The sequence below is a fragment of the Phoxinus phoxinus genome (genome assembly GCF_949152265.1).
Source record: "Phoxinus phoxinus genome assembly, chromosome: 5".
NCBI classification, from domain to species: Eukaryota; Metazoa; Chordata; class Actinopteri; order Cypriniformes; family Leuciscidae; genus Phoxinus; species Phoxinus phoxinus.
The window spans coordinates 41,241,021-41,261,441 of NC_136880.1; the positions used below are offsets into that span (position 1 = coordinate 41,241,021).

The window sequence follows — 20,421 nt, forward strand, 5'->3', positions numbered from 1 at the left end:
AAACTGATATGATTATGAGTTTAATATCTTATGATGGAGAGACCCAGACATACTGTGTTAAGTTCAAATCTGAGGACAGAACTAAAAAGAAAGTGTCTTAAATAAAACAAAATGTCTCATCATGAGCTTTGAAAAGGGTTATAAAAGAAAGAAAGGTGAGCCGCTTCGTCATTCCCAGAAACAGTAAATAGTCTTGAGTCTCTGCGGGACGTGAGTAATGTCTTCATTGTTCAGACGGGAACAATCGGAGGGTAAAGACAAATCTAAGTGGCACGTTTCCCATAATCCTCTCTCACAGTTATTTAAAGTCAAGCTTGCGGCGAGATAGACGAAACATATCTTCATGATTTGACACGAAAAAAAACTTTTCCAGTGCATTGCATTAAAAATTCGGCCTGGAAATGAGAAACTTTGGTATTTCTTTCAAGGTTCATTATTGGCTTATTTGTTTTGCATGCAATATTTCCAAAGCACGTTAAGCCAGAACCATAAATGGTCATTTTTAGCTGGTTTTGAGGTTATAATATTCCTGGATCACAAAACCAGTCACATGACGCACGGGTATATCTGTGGCAATAGCCAACTATACATTGTATGGGCCAAAATTATCGATTTTTATTTTATGCCAAAAATCATTAGGATATTAAGTAAAGATTATGTTCCATGAAGATATTTAGTAAATTTCCTACCGTAAATATATAAAACATGTATTTTTGTGAGTGAATGCAGCACAATCGTGAACATAAATGCACAACTTTAAAGGAGATTTTCTCAATGTTTAGATTTTTTTGCTCCATCAGATTCCAGATTTTCAATAGTTGTGTCTCGACCAAATATTGTCCTATCATAACAAACCATACATCAATGGAAAGCTTATTTATTCAGCTTTCATATGATGTATACATCTCAATTTCAAAAAAAGTGACCCATGTGACTGGTTTTGTGGTCCAGGGTCACACGTCTATATCTCAATCTAATGTTCCCATTTGTCGGCTGTCAGAGAAAAATATTGTCAGTTCATCTTAATTCGACTGGTCCATAATTCTTGCCTGGCAGTAAAATGATCAAATAAGCGTGGTCAGCAGGAGGAGGTCAGTGGAGCGGTGAAGGTCAGAGGTCAGAGCAAGACTTTATTCCCCGTGTGAAAGACAGGGAGACTGAGGAGGATTGGGTTTCTTCTACTGATGTGTGAGGAGAACTTGCTACGCTATTATAAACAGTGAGTCCACACACACACGTCCATAAAGCTCTGTGTGCTTAAAAGATTTTACAGTCATATGCCATAAGAGTGAATTTCACAGAAAAGTCCAGGTCACATTTCACAAAAATAAAATAACACAAATAATAATAATAATAGTCATATTTTTTATTATAAAATATATTTTATTATATATAAAAAAACTGAAATAAAATGAAATAAAATAATAAAAATGCATAAAATGAAATTAATTTATAAAATATATACATATATACATATATATATATATATTTATATATATATATACATATACATATGTATATATTTTATAAATTAATTTCATTTTATGCATTTTTATTATTTTATTTCATTTTATTTCAGTTTTTTTATATATAATAAAATATATTTTATAATAAAAATCACATTTTTATATTATATATATATATATATATATATATATATATATATATATATATATATTATGTTCATTTTTTATTTATATATATATATGTAAATATTTTATAACAAATATTATTTTATAATATATATGTAAATATTATATTTTATATATATATAAAAAAAAATTAAAATATATATATATATAATATAAAAATGTGATTTAAAATATATTTAATTATATGTAAATAAAAGATACATACAATAAAATATGATAATAGAAAATAATGGTCATTTTACCATTGTACTGCCAAAAATCTAAAATAATGAATTCAATTAAATTATCTAACAATTTTTTATTTTATTTTTAAATCAGCAATCATGCCAGTAGATAGTAATAATTCTACCAGCACAACTTTCTAGTCATCAACACTTTATTATAGAGCATGAACTTATGGAAACCTCGATGAACCATAAAGTAAGGAAGTGTAACTTACAGTTGAATTCATAACCGATGGCGCTTCCAGCCAGCAAACTGTGGATTGTGATTTGATAGACGATGTGGATGAAGAGGAAGCTCATACTGCAGAAGCATAAAGACATCAGCAAGTGCCCCGTGTGGCCTGGAGGAGAAACAGCAACAGAGTTGTATTTTTTTTAATGCATTTTCAAAAAATTACAGAATTAAGTTCTTGACACATTTCTTTTACACATTTGGTAAGTACAACTTGAAACAGCAATAATTTAAATAAAAGAAGCAGTTCTTCTGATTTGTGTCTGACATGTTGATGAACAGTTTTATCTCAAACTTACTCATGGAAGTCACAGTGGTGTAGTGGAAAAATTATTTACACCATCAAACGAACCAAATGTGGGACGATTCTAAGTTTGTGTGGGACAATGTGGGACATGTTACCAACGCTAAAACATAACCTGAAACTGTTATATAATGTCTATCTAACTTAATTAAAAAAAAAAGTTCTTTAGTCCCTTCCAGAAAACACCATATCACAATGTAACATACATGTCTTTATTTTACATGTATTTTAATTCAACATCACTGAGCCCAAAGGCATCATGCAGATATATCTATTTTTGAAACTGTTCTGACCAAATCCAACAAAATAAACCATGAATAAATAAAATATAAAACAACATGAAATTACATTGACAGTCTTATATGTTAAGAATATATTAAACCAAAAACTTTCATATTTTTAGACAACCACAATTAAAAATTAAAATTAACCTAATTATCCATTTGTTTTCTGACAGGGAACACATGGAACGAATCAGCGGTCCACATTTTGATTGACAGCCGTCACAACTGACCGTGTTTACTCCTTTCTTCTCAACCATTGGATAGGATTTAAAAAACGGCTGTTGTGTTTGTAGCTACATCTGACGAAGCGCTGTTAAATATAGGTGAAAAACTACGCCGCAAAAAGAATAAATAAAATGCTTTCTTAAAAAGGCAAAAGAACGCATGAAGGTTTTCTTAATGTGATAATTAAAAACCAACAGACTGATGAAAATGTGGGACATTTTCTCAATATGCGACGTGCGGGACAAGGGGTGAAAATGCTGTGCGCTACAACGCAAAGCGGGACGGGTGGTCACCCCACCTTCATTTTTTTCTTGAAAAACAGTTCAATAGAGAGAAAAAAATAACAGCATAAAGTTTTGGAACGACATCAGGTGAATTATTCCTTTACTAATTATTTTATTTTGTGATTATTTTAATTCCTTTCTGTAAAGTACTTTGAATTTATCCTGGTCCTACCATGACTCTCTCCATTGACAAGCGTTAACTTCCTTGGAGGCGGGTCCTCTGTTGAAGTTTAAAACTATTGGATCTGCTCAGAGTCACTCTGGATCTGCCATAACCAACGCTAACGTTTGGTCGTGAGTCTCGTGACGTATGACGACTCAAACTAGCGCGCGACCTCAACGTCATCGTTCTCAGACACTCCCTCTGTTCGCTGATTGGACCGGTAAAAAATTTACCAGAGAAAACCCAAGAATACACCGCAATCCCAGACGTAGTTCTGAAGGAAAATGAAAATTGAGCGGAAGCACGTAAGAGGGGCGGGACTTGTGCGCTGAACGTGCTGATTGGTTGTGTTCACGCCGCATTTTGATTGGATGACTCCACACAGCATCTATTTTAACCGCCATTTAAAAAAATCTATTGCGGTTCGTGGCTTCATGCAGTAAGAGTCGTCTGTCAGCAAATTTAGGTTTTAAAAACACAGCTGGACCGACGTATTAAGCGTATTTGTGGAAGAGGAAATTTTGTCAGTCATCTCACGGTCAATGTCCGCAATAGCTGATAACATACATCGTCTAATTTTATATCTAGCATTACAAGCTTTCTGAACACGCTTTAGTATCAGTGCTCGTCTCTTTTCTGCCGCTTTGTTAATTACCTCGTTAGTAAACCAATACATCACAAACAACCTCAGCACAGTTTGAATCTCCTCCATACTTCTTATAAATGTGGCGCTCAAAACTGATTACTGTCCGTCCAGACTGGGAGGAGCAGTCGCGCGCAGTTTATAATCTTCCCGGTACTTTAGACCGCGGTGTAAACGCTGAAAACAACCGGTCTGGGACAAAAAAAAGTTCCTGGTAAAAAAGTTCCTGGGACAAATTGTTCCGGGTAATTTCGGTGGAAACGCGGCTTTAGTGTGTAATGTTGCTGTTTGATCATAAACAACATCTGCAAAGTTACAACACTCAAAGTTCAAAGCAAAGGGAGATATTTGCTTTTAAAGAAAAGGACTACAACAAACGGCTGGTAGGAACTACACAACATTCCTCCCGGGATAGTGACATCACCAACCCTAAAATTTACATAAACCCCGCCCCCGGAACATGCAGTCCATGTTGAGAAGAGGAAGAGTTGTTGTAATCGAGCACTTTTGTGAGTCAGCTCAAACTTTAGCATCCATCTTTTCACATGCAATAGAAAGTCACTCTGTGTGCATCTCACAACAATTCCTATACGAGCGGTTTATAGATTACCATGACAGAATATGCTAATTGAAGATAGTTAACTCCACATCAGCAACATAAATTCATCAACTAACCATTCAGAGACGTCCTGTTGCTTCTACATGTTGTCACTTCTTCTCGAGTCTCTCCATCATTGTCTGACTCCGATTTAACATTAAAGGCAGAACAGTTTCTGTCATTTTAGTGTCACACACACACACACACACACACACACACACACACACACACACACACACACACACACACACACACACACACACACACACACACACACACACAAGCTCTTGAAACCCCACCCTCTGCAGCAGCTCATTTGCATTTAAAGGGACAGACACAAAACGGTGTGTTTTTGCAAACCCTCAAAAAGTGACAACTTTAACATGCTATATAAAAATATCTGTGGGGTATTTTGTGCTAAAACTTCACACACACACACTCTGGGGACATCAGAGACTTATTTTACATCTTGTGAAAAGGGCATTATACCCCCCCTTTAATGTTTTGCTAATAATTTTGGGCAAATAAAGACTAAAATGCATGTTTGAGCCGTTTTAACTAAAAGCAATTTGCACTGACATATCTTAAAATATATCAAATAAAAAAAATAAACATAACATAAAATCAGTTTAATTTAATTAAACTATAAAAAAAATTAAAATAAAAAATAAAAAAAATAAAATAAAATATTAGCATATACAGTATAATATATATATATATTATATATATATATACTATTAAAAAAATATTATATATTAAAACTAATGTAAAATGAAATAAAAAATGCATGAACAAATGTTTTTATTATAAAATATATTTTAGTATATATAATAAATTATATATATAAAAATGTACATATCTTAAAATATTTCAGTGCCATTGTTTTGTCTTAAGATGCACACGAGTACTGTTTTTTTCTAAGGTAAATTTATAAAAGCTACTTAAAATTAATCAAAGCCTCATCTGTAAAACCAGGCCTTTAAATCTTACATGTGATCTAACTGAATTTTAGACATTTAAAGACTTTTTTAAGGACGCACAAGCAAAATTCAGCTTCTCGAATGTAACGCAAAGATCTCAAACTATTTTTTTTTTTTAAAGTTGTGAAATAACTAATGAAAATCAGAAAACCTTCTGCTCAATGAAAGCGTGGACGTGTGCACGGACCGACTGCTTCACACACGTCTTCATAAAGCAGCTCCAGCTATCGAGAGGATGCTAATGGAGAGCTTGTGTTACTGAAGCGTTCACTGTTGTTCTTACAAGACCAACAACAGCTAATCGTGAAAGCCTCTTTGTTTTAGCACTCTCAAATAGCATAACACCAAGGTCAAATGAAGTATTAAAGTATTTTTAGAGTGTTTTTCTCTACCAACAATCGATATTTTCCGATGCGGCGCAGGCCTGAGCATGGCTGTGCGAACCATCACATGTAATGCGTCCTAATGGAGATCATTTTAGCCACAAGTGAGACATAATCGTAAGAATCCAGACGGTGAGAAGCGCTGCCAGATGCTATCCGTCCTCGGCCTGGGACACGGCTTGTCCTGGTTTACTCTATAAAACACATTTGTGTTTCGTTTCTCCCTAACAGAGGGAAGGGGTTGTTAGTTTATGTGTAGTTTAGCAAGCAGACCTCTGCCAAGACCCTCATTCATGTCACATATTTCATCCACATTCAATAAGGTAAAAATAAAACACTGCATCTCTCCTGACTGCCGGAAACTTTCACTTGACTGTGCAGTTTTTGCCACTTCTGGCAAAACTATTTGGGGCCTCAAAGACTCCAGGGGCCTTTAAACCCTGTAATGCCTGGCATATGAAAATCAGGAAAATACAAATAAAAATCAGGGAATTTTTTATTTTATTTTTTTGTGACCATGGGCCACAAAACCAGTCACATTGGGTAAATGTTTTGAAATTGAGATTTAAACATCATATGACATCTGAATAAATAAGCTTTCCATTGATGTATGGTTTGTTAGGATGTGACAATATTTGAAAATCTGGAATATGAGGATGCAAAAAAATGTAAACATTGAGAAAATCTCCTTTAAAGTTGTGCATTTATGTTCACGATTGTGCTGCATTCACTCACAAAAATACATGTTTTATATATTTACGGTAGGAAATTTACTAAATATCTTCATGGAACATGATCTTATGATTTTTATGATCTTATGAAGCTAATGATTTTTGGCATAAAATAAAAATCGATCATTTTGACCCGTACAATGTATTGTTGGCTATTGCCACAGATATACCCGTGCGTCATGTGACCGGTTTTGTGATCCAGGGTCACATATTATTTGATACATCAGGTTTTTATGGCTCATATAGTGAGAATATAGAGGATAAAAACAGCTGTTATTATTATATTATTATAGTTATTCAGAGGCCCAAACTGAGGATAAATATGTAATTTGGTGCGGATGCTGATATTTATATGGCCAAAAGCACAGGGTCAGAGGTCACTCTTCCGCTGGAACTAAACTCGCGTACGGATGTTACCGAAAGCCAGTGATTAAAGTTTATAAAGTTATAAATATGGATTTTTTTTCGTACAAAAACGCATGGCTTCGCTTCAGAAGGCCTTTATTAACCCCACTGGAGCCGTATGGATTACTTTTATGATGGATGGATGCACTTTTATGGGCTTCAAAATGGTACCATTCACTCCCATTATAAAGCTTAGAGCCAGAATATTCTTTAATATAACTCTGAAAGAAGAAAGTCATCTAAACCTAGGATGGCTTGAGTGTAAGTAAAATATGGGCAAAAAATATATTTTTGGGTGATCTAAACCTTTAATTTTGTCTTTAATTTTCTGACGTCCTAAGGAATTTACATACTAACAAAATGTAAAGCGTCAATGCACTGTAACTTGCTAAAAGCATATGTCAAATGTGTAAATATAGTGTACCGGATAAGATAGCGGATACACAGCGAAAACTTAAATAACATCGGTCTACTGTTAAAACTACATGGAAGGGAAATAAAAGGTTAACTTTATTTTTGTCACGTATACAGCAAATGTGCGGGACCTCAAATACACAGACATAGTGTCAGACAAAGACGAGTCAAGCCAAGAGAAATACGACATAAAAAGTCACTTTATCTCCCTTATCTATATTCTTATCTATATTCCCCATAACTGGAAGGGTCCACGTTCAACAGAACCTGACAGAAGACATCGATACGCCTCAGTGTGTGGATAACATTACAGAGAAACACAGCCAATATTTCACAGCTTCAGACATCACAGATAAAACACTTGCCAAAACCTGACAACGCTTCCAATTCTTCTCCGCTGACTAAAATAAACATCGTCAACCTTAATAAATCAGTGGCTTTTGAGAAGAAATATTCCTTGAATTATATGAAGATTTTAATAGTATATATATATATATAACTGTTAAACTGTTAAACGATTAATCGCGATTAATCACATCCAAAATAATCAATAATCGCGATTAATCGTTTAACATCCCTAATATATATATATATACTGTTAAACTGTTAAGCTGTTAAACGATTAATCGTGATTAATCACATCCAAAATAATCAGTAATCGCGATTAATCGTTTAACAGCCCTAATATATATATATATATATATATATTAGGGCTGTGATTAATCGCATCCAAAATAAAAGTTTGTTTACATAATAAATGTGTGTGTATATAATTATTTTGTATATATAAATAAATACACACACATGCTTGTATATATTTAAGAAATATTTGCATGTATACTGTATATAGATTGAAATATATTGTATTTTATATATAAATATGAATATTTTATATATAAAAAACTAATTTTCTTAAATATATACATGCACGTGTGTGTATTTATATATACAAAATAATTATACACAGTACACACATATTTATTATAATACAAACTTTTATTTTGGATGTCATTAATCGTTTCACAGCCCTAATATATATATATATATATATATATATATTGTTACGTGCCTCCCTAGTCTAGGGCAATGAAAATGACCTATTAATTGTCATTAAAGTGAAATAACTGAACTTAAATATACGATCTTGATAAAAATGCTCATTTTAGAGGAAAATTTCAGATGGCATTTAAGAGGCTTTTGCATCTGAACTCTTCATATATATATTGTTACGTGTCTCCCTATACTCTAGATAGTAACAAGAAAATGACTAACAGTTTGGCAACCAAGACCTCTCCTCTCCTCTCCTCTCCTCTCTTGTCCTGTCCCTCCACAAAAAACACACAGATTTTTGAAACACTCAAAAATGACTTTATTTGGATTAGTCCAAACTAAAAAAAAAAAAAGGAAAAGCATCGATAGGCTTCAGGAGGGGACAAGGCCAAACCAATAAACATAAAGTTCTGACTTTAGGGGGAATACTTTCTTAACCTTTCAAAAATAAGATTCAAAATGAATATCACATTTCTTACCGTACTCCTTCTCTAGCCAAACACAGGAGAAAAACATGGACATGAACAGAAATGGCCTCCGCCTCCCGGCTGCTTCCCAAATAAACTAAATCAAAATAGGTTCGAAACGGTTTAAACTCAAGCCTCTTTTAGTAAAGACAAAAGAAGTTTAATAAAATTATCTCAACTGCATTGCAAGTCTGCTTAGGATAACAACAACAAATAACCAACAATGAGATGTACAATCTATCTTAGCACACATGCTCAGGTGTGAGACAGGAGAAGACAGTCTTGGCAGCAATAAAAAAAAACTTAATAATATATAGGCCTATATATACCACTATGGGACTATATTTATTTTTAGTCATCGAAAATACAGAAAAAAACAGTAATATATTATTACAATTTAAAATAATTGTTTTCTATGTGAATACATTTAAAAATGTAATTTATTCCTGTGATCAAAGCTGAATTTTCAGCATCATTACTCCAGTCTTCAGTGTCACATGATCCTTCAGAAATCATTTTAATATGCACATTATGCAGATTTGTAAAAAAAAAAAATCAATGTTGGAAACAGTTGTGCTGCTTTTTTTCTTCTTTTTATAACCTGTGATACTTTTTTCAGGATTCTTTGATGAATAAAAGTTTTAAAAAAAAGAACAGTATTTATTTAAAATAGAAATATACACACACACACACACAATAACTTTTTAAGTACACTGTAAAAAATGTTTTGGTTTAACTTAAAAGAGCAAGTTACCTTGTACCTTAAAAAAATTTGTTTGTTGTAATTAAAAATCTGAGTTAATACAATGAAGAAAAATGGTTTAATAAACAGAAACTCAAAATAGTATGTTATCTTCACACATTAGTTATCGAAGTTGATTTGTGATAACAAATCATGCAAATATTTTTTTACAGTGTATAATTTAGGCCTAAAATGTGCTTAAATTTTGAAATGAAACGTGACCAAGATGCAAAAGTGAACTCAATTCTATAAAGACTATCAATTTATTTGATCATAGGAACAGATTGAGTCACTCATTCGAAGCCTCTGAACTGTTTTGTCAAAAACAAAGAAGTGTGTGTGTGAATCTGCGTTTGCAATGCACTTTTTCCACAGACATTTCTATTTTCCAATTGCATAATCAAGAATCTCATATTAACAGCATCTAATATTATTTTTTTTTTAAATTGTATAGTCTACATTTCCAACATTTGCATATATTCCCACAGCCAGAAACCCAGTTAGGCCTGATGACTCTGTGTGAATCCCAGCATGCATTCCTCTCACGATGAGCACAGGTCTGCTGAACTATCGATGAGTGCGAGCGAGTAGACCACTTAAAATGTCCTGTCCTCTTCCTCTTTCTCCATGAAAACCTTCTCTTATACATAATTAACAATCGGCAAACAAGCATCCGAACACACCTCCATGAACACAGCAGAGATGGACCATAAAACAACACTGTATACCGACTCTAATGTACATTACATGATATCTCAAAATAAAGGCTTGGGGTCAGTAAGCTTTCTTTTTGAAAGCAATTCATACGTTTAATAAGCAAGAAGCTATTAAATTGATCAAAAGTGAACATTTATGTTACAAAGACTTCTATTTCAAATAAATGCTGTTCTTTTGAACTTTATATCAATATCTTTATATAACGTATCAAAGAATCCTGAAAAAATGTATCAGGCACAACTGTTTTTTCAACATTGATAATAATCATAAATGTTTCTTGAGCATCAAATCATCATATTATACTGATTTCTGAAGGATCACGTGACACTGAAGACTGGAGTAATGATGCTGAACATTCAGCTTTGATCACAGGAATACATTACAGTTTACAATATATATATTCACATAAAAATGTTTTATAATGTAATAATATTTCACTGTTTTACTGTATTTTAGATCAAATAAATTAAGAATTGGTGAGCATTAAAAATAGACTTTTAAGAAAAATCAAAAAATATGTTTCAAAAATGTACAGACCCCAAACTTTTGACCAGCACTGTGACTACCTGAATTCAAAGTATTAATTTCATCATGTTGATTTGATTCTAGTATCATTTATGCATAAAATTTGACCCCGCACTTTCTGTTCAACCCCAATTGTGACATTTAAATAATGCACATTATTTCTTTGACATCATATTTAAAGGAGTGGTATAATGCCCTTTTCACAAGAGTGTGTGTGTGAAGTTTTAGCTCAAAATACCCCACAGATATTTTTATATAGCATGTTAAAATTGTCACTTTTTGAGGGTGAGCAAAAACACACCGTTTTGTGTCTGTCCCTTTAAATGCAAATAAGCTGCTCAAGACACAGGGGGCGAAGCTACAACAACTCGTGTCCTTTTACCTCACACACACACACACTGAACATTTCACAAACTTTTAGCCTTTTATGTTCAAACCGGAGTCAGACAAAGATGGAGAGACTCAAGAAGAAGTGACAACATGTAGAAGAACAGGACATTTCTGAATGGTTAGTTGATGAATTTATGAAGCTTATGTGTAGTTATCTTCTAGTCATTGATTAGCATATTCTGTCATGATAACCTATAAATCGTGTTCCGGGGGCGGGGTTTATGTAAATTTAGGGTTAGTGATGTCACTAACCCGGGAGGAATGTCGTGTAGTTCCTACCAGCCGTTTGTTGTAGTCCTTAAAAAGCGATTTCTTTAAAAGCAAATATCTCCCTTTGCTTTGAACTTTGAGCGTTGTAACTTTGCAGATGTTGTTTAACTAAAGTTAGAAAAGTGGAATCATAATCAACCACCCCTTTAAGAGAGTGACATAACAAAGGTGTTTTGGACCACATGATTCAAACCGAGTTAATATTTCTCTTTTATATTGGTCTCAACAGGCTCTATTATGGGATTTAAAAAAACAACTTTTCTAAGACTTAAATCTTCCTCGCCTCAGTGGATTAACACAGATTTACCATAATGTTCTTATCAATTATTCAGCGTGATCAGCACACCTTCATTACACCCTAACTCTTGATTCTCCTCTGAGAGCGCATGAAGCTGAACAAAAGCCACGGATCATGATCTACAGCGCTGTAGTGCTTTCAATGAACGCTTTGTTCACGCTTCTGCTCCATTAGATTTCCTGCGTGAGGCACTAAAGCCGGCTTCAGGAGGAGACGGATGTGCTCGGGACTGAAGAGTTAGTGTTGGTGTGGCGATGCTTCTTACCTTGCATGGTGATGCTGGAGGGTTCTGGGAAGAGAGGGATGAGGAGGAGGTAGAGGAGGTAGATGAAGGACAGCACATTGTACCTGAACAGACATGCTGTGGAGAGAAGATGTCAAAACACATATTATTAGAGGAATCTAGAGTTGAAAGCACAAATATATGTTTTTTACAAGTCGGAAGTCGCATCGAGCCGGCGGGGTAGACCAAGAATATCATACAGGGACTACGTCTATCAGTACTATGAACACCTAGACCTAGATAAGGAACGACTACATGAAGAGCTGACCAGCATATCAAAGGAAAGAGGACTGTGGAGAAACATCATCGCGCCTAAAAAGCCCGCCTGATGATGATGATGATGAGAGTTGAAAAATAAATTAAAAAGCACACATTCTGCATTATACATTTTTAACAAACATAAAAAAGCCTGAAATGATGCTCACATTGATGAGAATATGTTCAAGTATATATATAGGATGGATGGACGACAGAAAGAAAGAACGATAGACAGACAGACAGACAGACAGACAGACAGACAGACAGACAGACAGACAGACAGATAGATAGATAGATAGATAGATAGATAGATAGATAGATAGATAGATAGATAGATAGATAGATAGATAGATAGATAGATAGATAGATAGATAGATAGATAGATAGATAGATAGATAGATAGATAGATAGATAGATAGATAGAATAAACAGAATGATGGATGGATGGACGGATGGACGACAGAAAGAAAGAACGATAGATAGACAGACAGACAGACAGACAGACAGACAGACAGACAGACAGACAGATAGACAGATAGACAGATAGATAGATAGATAGATAGATAGATAGATAGATAGATAGATAGATAGATAGATAGAATAAACAGAATGATGGATGGATAAAGGGATAGATGAAGGGATGGATGGATGGATGGATGGATGGATGGATGGATGGATGGATGGATGGATGGAATGACAGACAGATCAATAAATCTGATTTCAGGATTACATTTTTTTTTTCAATCGGTTTTCAAAGTATAACTTCAGGTTTGCATCTGCCCTGATTTAAAGTACATATTAATACATAAACACCATGATTTCCTGTAAAGCTGCTTTTAAACATCTGTATTTTGAAAGTGCTATACAACTAGATTTGACTTGACATATATACTGTATTATTAAGCTTTTATGCTTATGAAGAGTTAAACGCCTGTGAGAATACGGTCTCGTTCACAGGCCTTTAGTTCTGCAGCACATGCCGAGAGTTTTCCAAAGTAAGAGTAACCCGGGACAACAACACAGCATCTACTTGAGCATCTGGCTCTAGCCCTCCGCAATTCTCATTTGCAGAAATTCAATCTGAAGATGTCTTGAGAGAACTACAAAATCTAGACCGATACAAATCAGCTGGACTTGACAATCTGGACTCAACCGACTAACCTGGTTAAATAAAGGTGAAATAAAAATTTAAAAAAGTTTCTTGATCTCTCTTTCCATGAGCCGCGGGGTTTATTCTTCACGAGACGCTCAGAAGAGCAAATGAAGCACGTCGTCATGAGAAACTGTTGTGACACGGCTTGATTTGAACTATACTAGAAAAGTAATTGCGTTTAAAACCCCTCCTCTTCAGCTCGAGTTGTTGTTAATCTCACGTTTGCCATTTTATGAGCAGAGACTGGGAATATTACACACATTTATTATTTCACAACCAAACATGGATCTCAGCAGAAGACCTCATCTGAACCTGACATGCAAGAACATCGCAAAGTACACGCCAAAGACAACACGAGCGCCATTACATCACTTACACGTGTAAAAACAGCCAAAATACTCATTATATTGTTTATCCAATATCCAATATAGCTCTATTCCCTGCTACAAAACACACATTTGTGACAATAAAAGTGCAGATATCACGAGCACAGGGATTTTCCTCTGCTATTATCACTAACAAGAGTCATAAATATTGAACCATACTGGCAAACTTAAGCACAATATGGAAAGGTGATATTAAAAAGAAAACTAAAATCCAGTATAAGCATAAACAGTTTATGTTCACATAAAATAAAAGGCTCTGAAGAGACTCCAGTTTGTGCCAATTAGATATAGTTATTGTAAGGAATTTAACGATTTAACCATTCCAGTTGCATTAACGAGTGTTTAAGTACTATATAAAATAACTGTATTATGCAATACTTATGGGAACATATTATTTACATATATTACAAACTAAAAAAATTATCAATAAAACTGTATCTAAAATATTTTTTCCCGTTTTTGAACAAAATTGCACTTAAATAATGCAACCTTGAATTCAATGCAATTCATTCTGGATAAAAGCATTTGTCAAAAGCATGTGTGAATAGAAAACTTTTAACACAGAATTATTAAAAACTAAACACGATGACCTTTAATATTTAAACACTGAAATGAAGAACCAAAAATGTATAAGAACCTTTTTCAATATTAACTCAAGAACCCTGTACAAACACACACACACACATACACACGCACACGCAGAGCAGACTACAACCCTGTTGTAAAAAATGTTTTAAATAAATAATAAATTAGATATTCTAATTAAAAATATTTGATTAGAAATATACATATATTTCATTATATATCTATTGCACACACACACAAACGCACACACACACACGCGCACACACACAACAACCCTGTTGTAAAAAAATATTTAAATGAATAATAAATTAGATATTATGATTAAAAATATTTGATTAGAAATATACATCTATTTCATTATAAATGCATTGCACACACACACACACACACACACGTATATATACAATTTTGTGTGTGATGCACAGTAGCCAATATATACTGTAGTAATGCATAAGATTAATTAACTATAACTATGTGCAACAGAGGTAATATAAAGTGGAGTCTGTAAGAATATTGAGCATTTGACAGAAAGCGCTGTGCCATTGGTTCAGGCGGACAGCAGACACACTGGTGCGAGAGAGAGATAAGTGCAGGACCACTAAACACAGAGATGGAGGCCATTAAACTCAGTCTTATAGATTACAGCACAGACATTCATCCTGTTAATAAAACCAGCGGCAGCACACAGGAAAACACACCAGTTTAATCCGGATCACCGCGTCACCTGAGGCCAGAGCGCCCCAACACGTCTAACATTCTTCAAAAGCTGAAAACATTAAAGGATTAGTTCACTTTCAAAAACAAAAAATCCTGATAATTTACTCTCCCCGATGTCAGCCAAGATGTTCATGTCTTTCTTTCTTCAGTCGAAAAGAAATTAAGGTTTTTGAGGAAAACATTCCAGGATTTTTCTCCATATAATGGACTTCAATGGCAACCATCTATCCCAATGTTCAAAAGAAGGTTCATATGTCCGTCTCAATGCAGCTTCAAAGTTTTGACATTTTTTAAGGTTTCCTGACATGATTCGGGTGATTTTTAAATTTCATTCAACCATTAATATTTCATTTATTTTAGTGACACATAATTAAATTGACTATAGCTAGTTACTGTATTTACTAGCAGTAGCTCATATTAGCATCTTAAATGCTAAGATTTACATGCTCCTCCAACCAAATAAGTTAAAATAACTGAATCAGTCACAGCCAAACACAATGCTCCACTCTTCTCCACAATTGTAATTGAAATTGTTCTAATAATTCCAATGTAATTGAACATTAAACACAATTACACACTATCAAGTCTTCCCCTTTTCTCACTTTCTCAAAAAAACATAAAATAACACTTAATTTTAACATTTATTCTCTCTTAATTCAACCATATGCAAAGCATGCTGGAAACTAACAAGCACCGCCCAGTGTCAGTTAATGCAACACAAATCATTCATGTAATCCAACACAAACGGATTAAGTAAACTTAAATTTAACATATATTTAATCAGATTGAACACAATCAAATTAAGTTAGGGCAAAATGGCAGTTTGCGTTGCACTATACCGCCACCCTCTGGATGTACGAATGTTTTTACTTAACATAAATGGTTTGTGTTTAGACAACACGTTAGGATTTTGTACTGTAAAGTTAAGACATAATTATGTGGACCTTATAGAAAAAAAAAACATCTTAAGTCAACAAACACAATTATTATAAGTAAACTAAATAGAAATATATTATGTAAAGTGCACAAACTTCCTAGTTCATTTTTTTTAGTGTTGGAAAGGTCACGCGTCACGTCGTCTGTCTAAGTTATTTGTCTGTGTATCCGGTTCAAAAACATAAGGGCGAAACTAATCTCATTTTCTCCTCTAACTTCAAAATCGTCCAACATCTTTGTTTTTAAAAAAATCGTGACCTTTCCAACTGGTGACGCATCTCAAGAGATGTACAAGACGGGCATTTGTGGTTAAAAAGTATATATATATATATATATTTTAGTTTTTTTGAAAATAACCGATTGTTTCGCTAGATAAGACTCTTATTTCTCGACTGGGATCGTGTCGAGACTTTGAAGCTGCATTGAGACGGACATATGAACCTTCTTTTGAACATTGGGATAGATGGTTGCCATTGAAGTCCATTCTGTGTAGAAAAATCCTGGAATGGTTTTCTCAAAAACCTTAATTTCTTTTCGACTGAAGAAAGAAAGACTTGAACATCTTGGATGACATCGGGGAGAGTAAGTTATCAGCAAAACCTTTTTTGAAAGTGAACTAATCCTTTAAGTGAGTTTTGCACAAGCAAACACCACTCTGTAACAAGAAGCCAGGCCAAAATATAAAAATGCATCAAATACTGTATTTTTTAAAAACAATATTTCCTTCCTTTTTTGCACTAATGCTTCACATACAGCACTGCACAGATACATCTAATCAGATATCTTCTTTTTATCATGATGCTTCTGTCATGGACAGTTAACTTGAGATGATAATGAAAATGTGGCTAAATCAAAATCCCAGCTTAATTCCTTCACAGCGCTTCGGTCATGTCATTCCTTTAGTAGCAAAACCACACTGACCGCGTTCAAACCATGATCCATCTCAGGAATAATTGATGTTTCTGGAGAACTGAAAGCCTTTAGAGTGACAGCAGGAGAACTACTAGCCTACACTTTTACACACTTTATGATTTAAACCACAGACCTTTAGAAAAGACCCTTCAATATAACTCAACCTGTTCCTCAGTTCATATAAAACAAACGAAATATGTATTTAGAGAATTGAAAAAAATGTGTGTAGAATTTTCACTCAGAAACTTCGACTAAATTTTACAATTGGATTGGGAGTTTATAAACACTGATATCTATGATAGCAATCAAAATAGAGTAAACCGCCTTTTGAAACGTGACGCATTAAATAAAGATTGTATCCTTACATCGTTACACCAGTAGGTGGCGACAAGGGACTGTTAGAAAAAAAATATGTCATTGAATCATTCATTCAATATTGATTCAAAAACGCAGATTTATCCAGTAATAAAACAAGTGAAGTCTTTATGAGCGAGTCATTGAATCATTCATTCAATATCCATTCAAAAACGCAGATTTATTCAGTTATGAAACAAGTGAAGTCTTTAAGAGCGAGTCATTGAATCATTCATTCAATATTCATTCAAAAACGCCGATTAATCCAGTAATGAAACAAGTGAAGACTTTATGAGCGAGTCGTTGAATCATTCATTCAATATTCATTCAAAAACGCAGATTTATTCAGTAATGAAACAAGTGAAGTCCTTATGAGCGAGTCGTTGAATCATTCATTCAATATTCATTCAAAAACGCAGATTTATTCAGTAATGAAACAAGTGAAGTCCTTATGAGCGAGTCGTTGAATCATTCATTCAATATTCATTAAAAAACGCAGATTAATCCAGTAATGAAACAAGTGAAGTCTTTATGAGCGAGTCGTTGAATCATTCATTCAATATTCATTAAAAAACGCCGATTAATCCAGTAATGAAACAAGTGAAGTCTTTATGAGCGAGTCGTTGAATCATTCATTCAATATTCATTAAAAAACGCCGATTAATCCAGTAATGAAACAAGTGAAGTCTTTATGAGCGAGTCATTGAATCATTAATTTAATATCCATTCAAAAACGCAGATTTATTCAGTTATGAAACAAGTGAAGTCTTTAAGAGCGAGTCATTGAATCATTCATTCTATATTGATTCAAAAACGCAGATTTATCCAGTAATAAAACAACAAGTGAAGTCTTTATGAGCGAGTCATTGAATGATTCATTCAATATTCATAAAAAAACGCAGATTAATCCAGTAATGAAACAAGTGAAGTATTTATGAGCGAGTCATTGAATCATTCATTCAATATTCATTAAAAAACGCCGATTAATCCAGTAATGAAACAAGTGAAGTATTTATGAGCGAGTCATTGAATCATTCATTCAATATTCATTAAAAAACGCCGATTAATCCAGTAATGAAACAAGTGAAGTCTTTATGAGTGAGTCATTGACTCATTCATTTAATATTAATTCAAAAACGCAGATTAATCCAGTAATGAAACAAGTGAAGTCTTTATGAGCGAGTCATTGAATCATTCATTCAATATTCATTCAAAAACACGGAGTCGTCCAGTAATGAAACAAGTGAAGTCTTTATGAGTGAGTCCTTAAATACTCTCAGAAAAAAAGGTACAAAATCTGTCACTGAGGCGATTCCCTTTTAAAAGGTTCACCTTAAAGAGTGCATAAGTAACTTAAAGGTGCATATATTGGTAGCAAAAGTGTACATATTAGTACCTAAATGATAGAAGTGTTTTGAAGGGTATCCCATCCCAGTGACAGCTTTTGTACCTTTTTGTCTGAGAGTGAATGATTCAATCAAGAGTTATTAAAAAAAAACCTGATTCGGATTAATTACATCAACTTTTTAAATATACTGTTTTGTTTAGTTGTCTAATCAGAATCGTGATCTCTATTGAAAAGAAAAGTCACTCAAAGACCTCTTGATCTCAGAGATGTTAGTGCTGACGTCCGAACATGAGCATTTATTGTTCCTGTCCGTCCTCTGTTATGTTTCCAGCGGATGACCTTTGCTCAGTACTACTTCAAGCGAAAAAATAAAATCATCAAATATTAAAGGTGTTTACGATAATGGGCAGCCGATTCTTCTCCGCTCTGATGCCACATTATTAATTCATGCAGTTAAAACGACTTTCCACCGATTAATGGAGAAGCTCCACAGCTCGGCCGGTGCGTTTGGAAGAAAAGAGAACGGAATGACTTCGGCTGTCAAGAGATACATTACCATCTTATAGAGTGGATCTTATCTATACCTATAGGAAGAATCCGACCGAGAGAAAGAGTGTGTGTCCGCCGCGTGCATGTGTGTGTGTTTCTGAGGGCTAATTATATAGGCTAAATAAGAGGAAATGTGAATGTGGATTAATTGTGGGCAGCCACAGATCTGATTAAGACCCTTAAACACACTGTAAAGCTTCTAGATTAATATCACGATGGTAAAAGCGACCGTAAGTACCAACAGCTTAAAAAACATCAGCAAAAGACATTAAACCTTCGCCAATAAGATGTTTTCAATCATTTGAATAAGATGTTTTCAAAAACTAAAACAGCACAACACACACTGTCCCTTCATGCATTACGGTTATTTCACTGTAAAAAAAAATATTCTCTTGCAAAATTACTTAAGATATTAAGTATATAAATATATATATATGTGTGTGTGTGTGTATGTAGATACTTAATATCTTAAGGAACATGAAAAGCAATGTATCTAAATAGTAAATTAATTTAAAAAAATGGAAAGCAAGACTAAAATAACTGTATATATATATATAGCATTATTTAGTTCCCTGTTAAAAAGTAAATGTTTATTAAAAATTGCACGAGTCTCATGTGTCAAGAACATACAGACAGGAATGATTTGATATGTGGGACATTATTTAGAGCAGGTGTCAAAAAATGAATAATAAAATGAGTGGGGGAAATGTGAAAATATCTAAATAATGATCGCTACACATCAGGCTTAAATGGAATCAATCACAAATGAAAAATTATTAAAAAATAAAACAAACATTCCACATGTTTTATGCAAAAGTCAATTGTGTATCTTCAAAACACTGAGGGGTTTGGGTGTATTACTGTCAATAATCTATGGACAGCTCATTATCAGAAACATCACTGAACAATAAACCATCAGCCACGATGAGGAAAATGACAGGAGAATATGACAAGTCCAA

The 20,421-nt window shown here is 33.8% G+C and overlaps 1 protein-coding gene across 1 annotated transcript in view; it reads right to left on the reverse strand.

Annotated features, from left to right (window-relative positions):
- piezo2b (piezo-type mechanosensitive ion channel component 2b) overlaps positions 1 to 20,421 on the reverse strand; it is a gene marked incomplete at its 5' end in the record, with an annotated part of 117,272 nt that overhangs the window by 95,502 nt on the left and 1,349 nt on the right. Inside the window, 2 exons of the mRNA XM_079613404.1 lie at positions 2,092 to 2,217; positions 12,247 to 12,342. Coding sequence (XP_079469530.1) covers positions 2,092 to 2,217; positions 12,247 to 12,342 — 222 coding nt within the window. The remainder of the gene's footprint in view (positions 1 to 2,091; positions 2,218 to 12,246; positions 12,343 to 20,421) is intronic.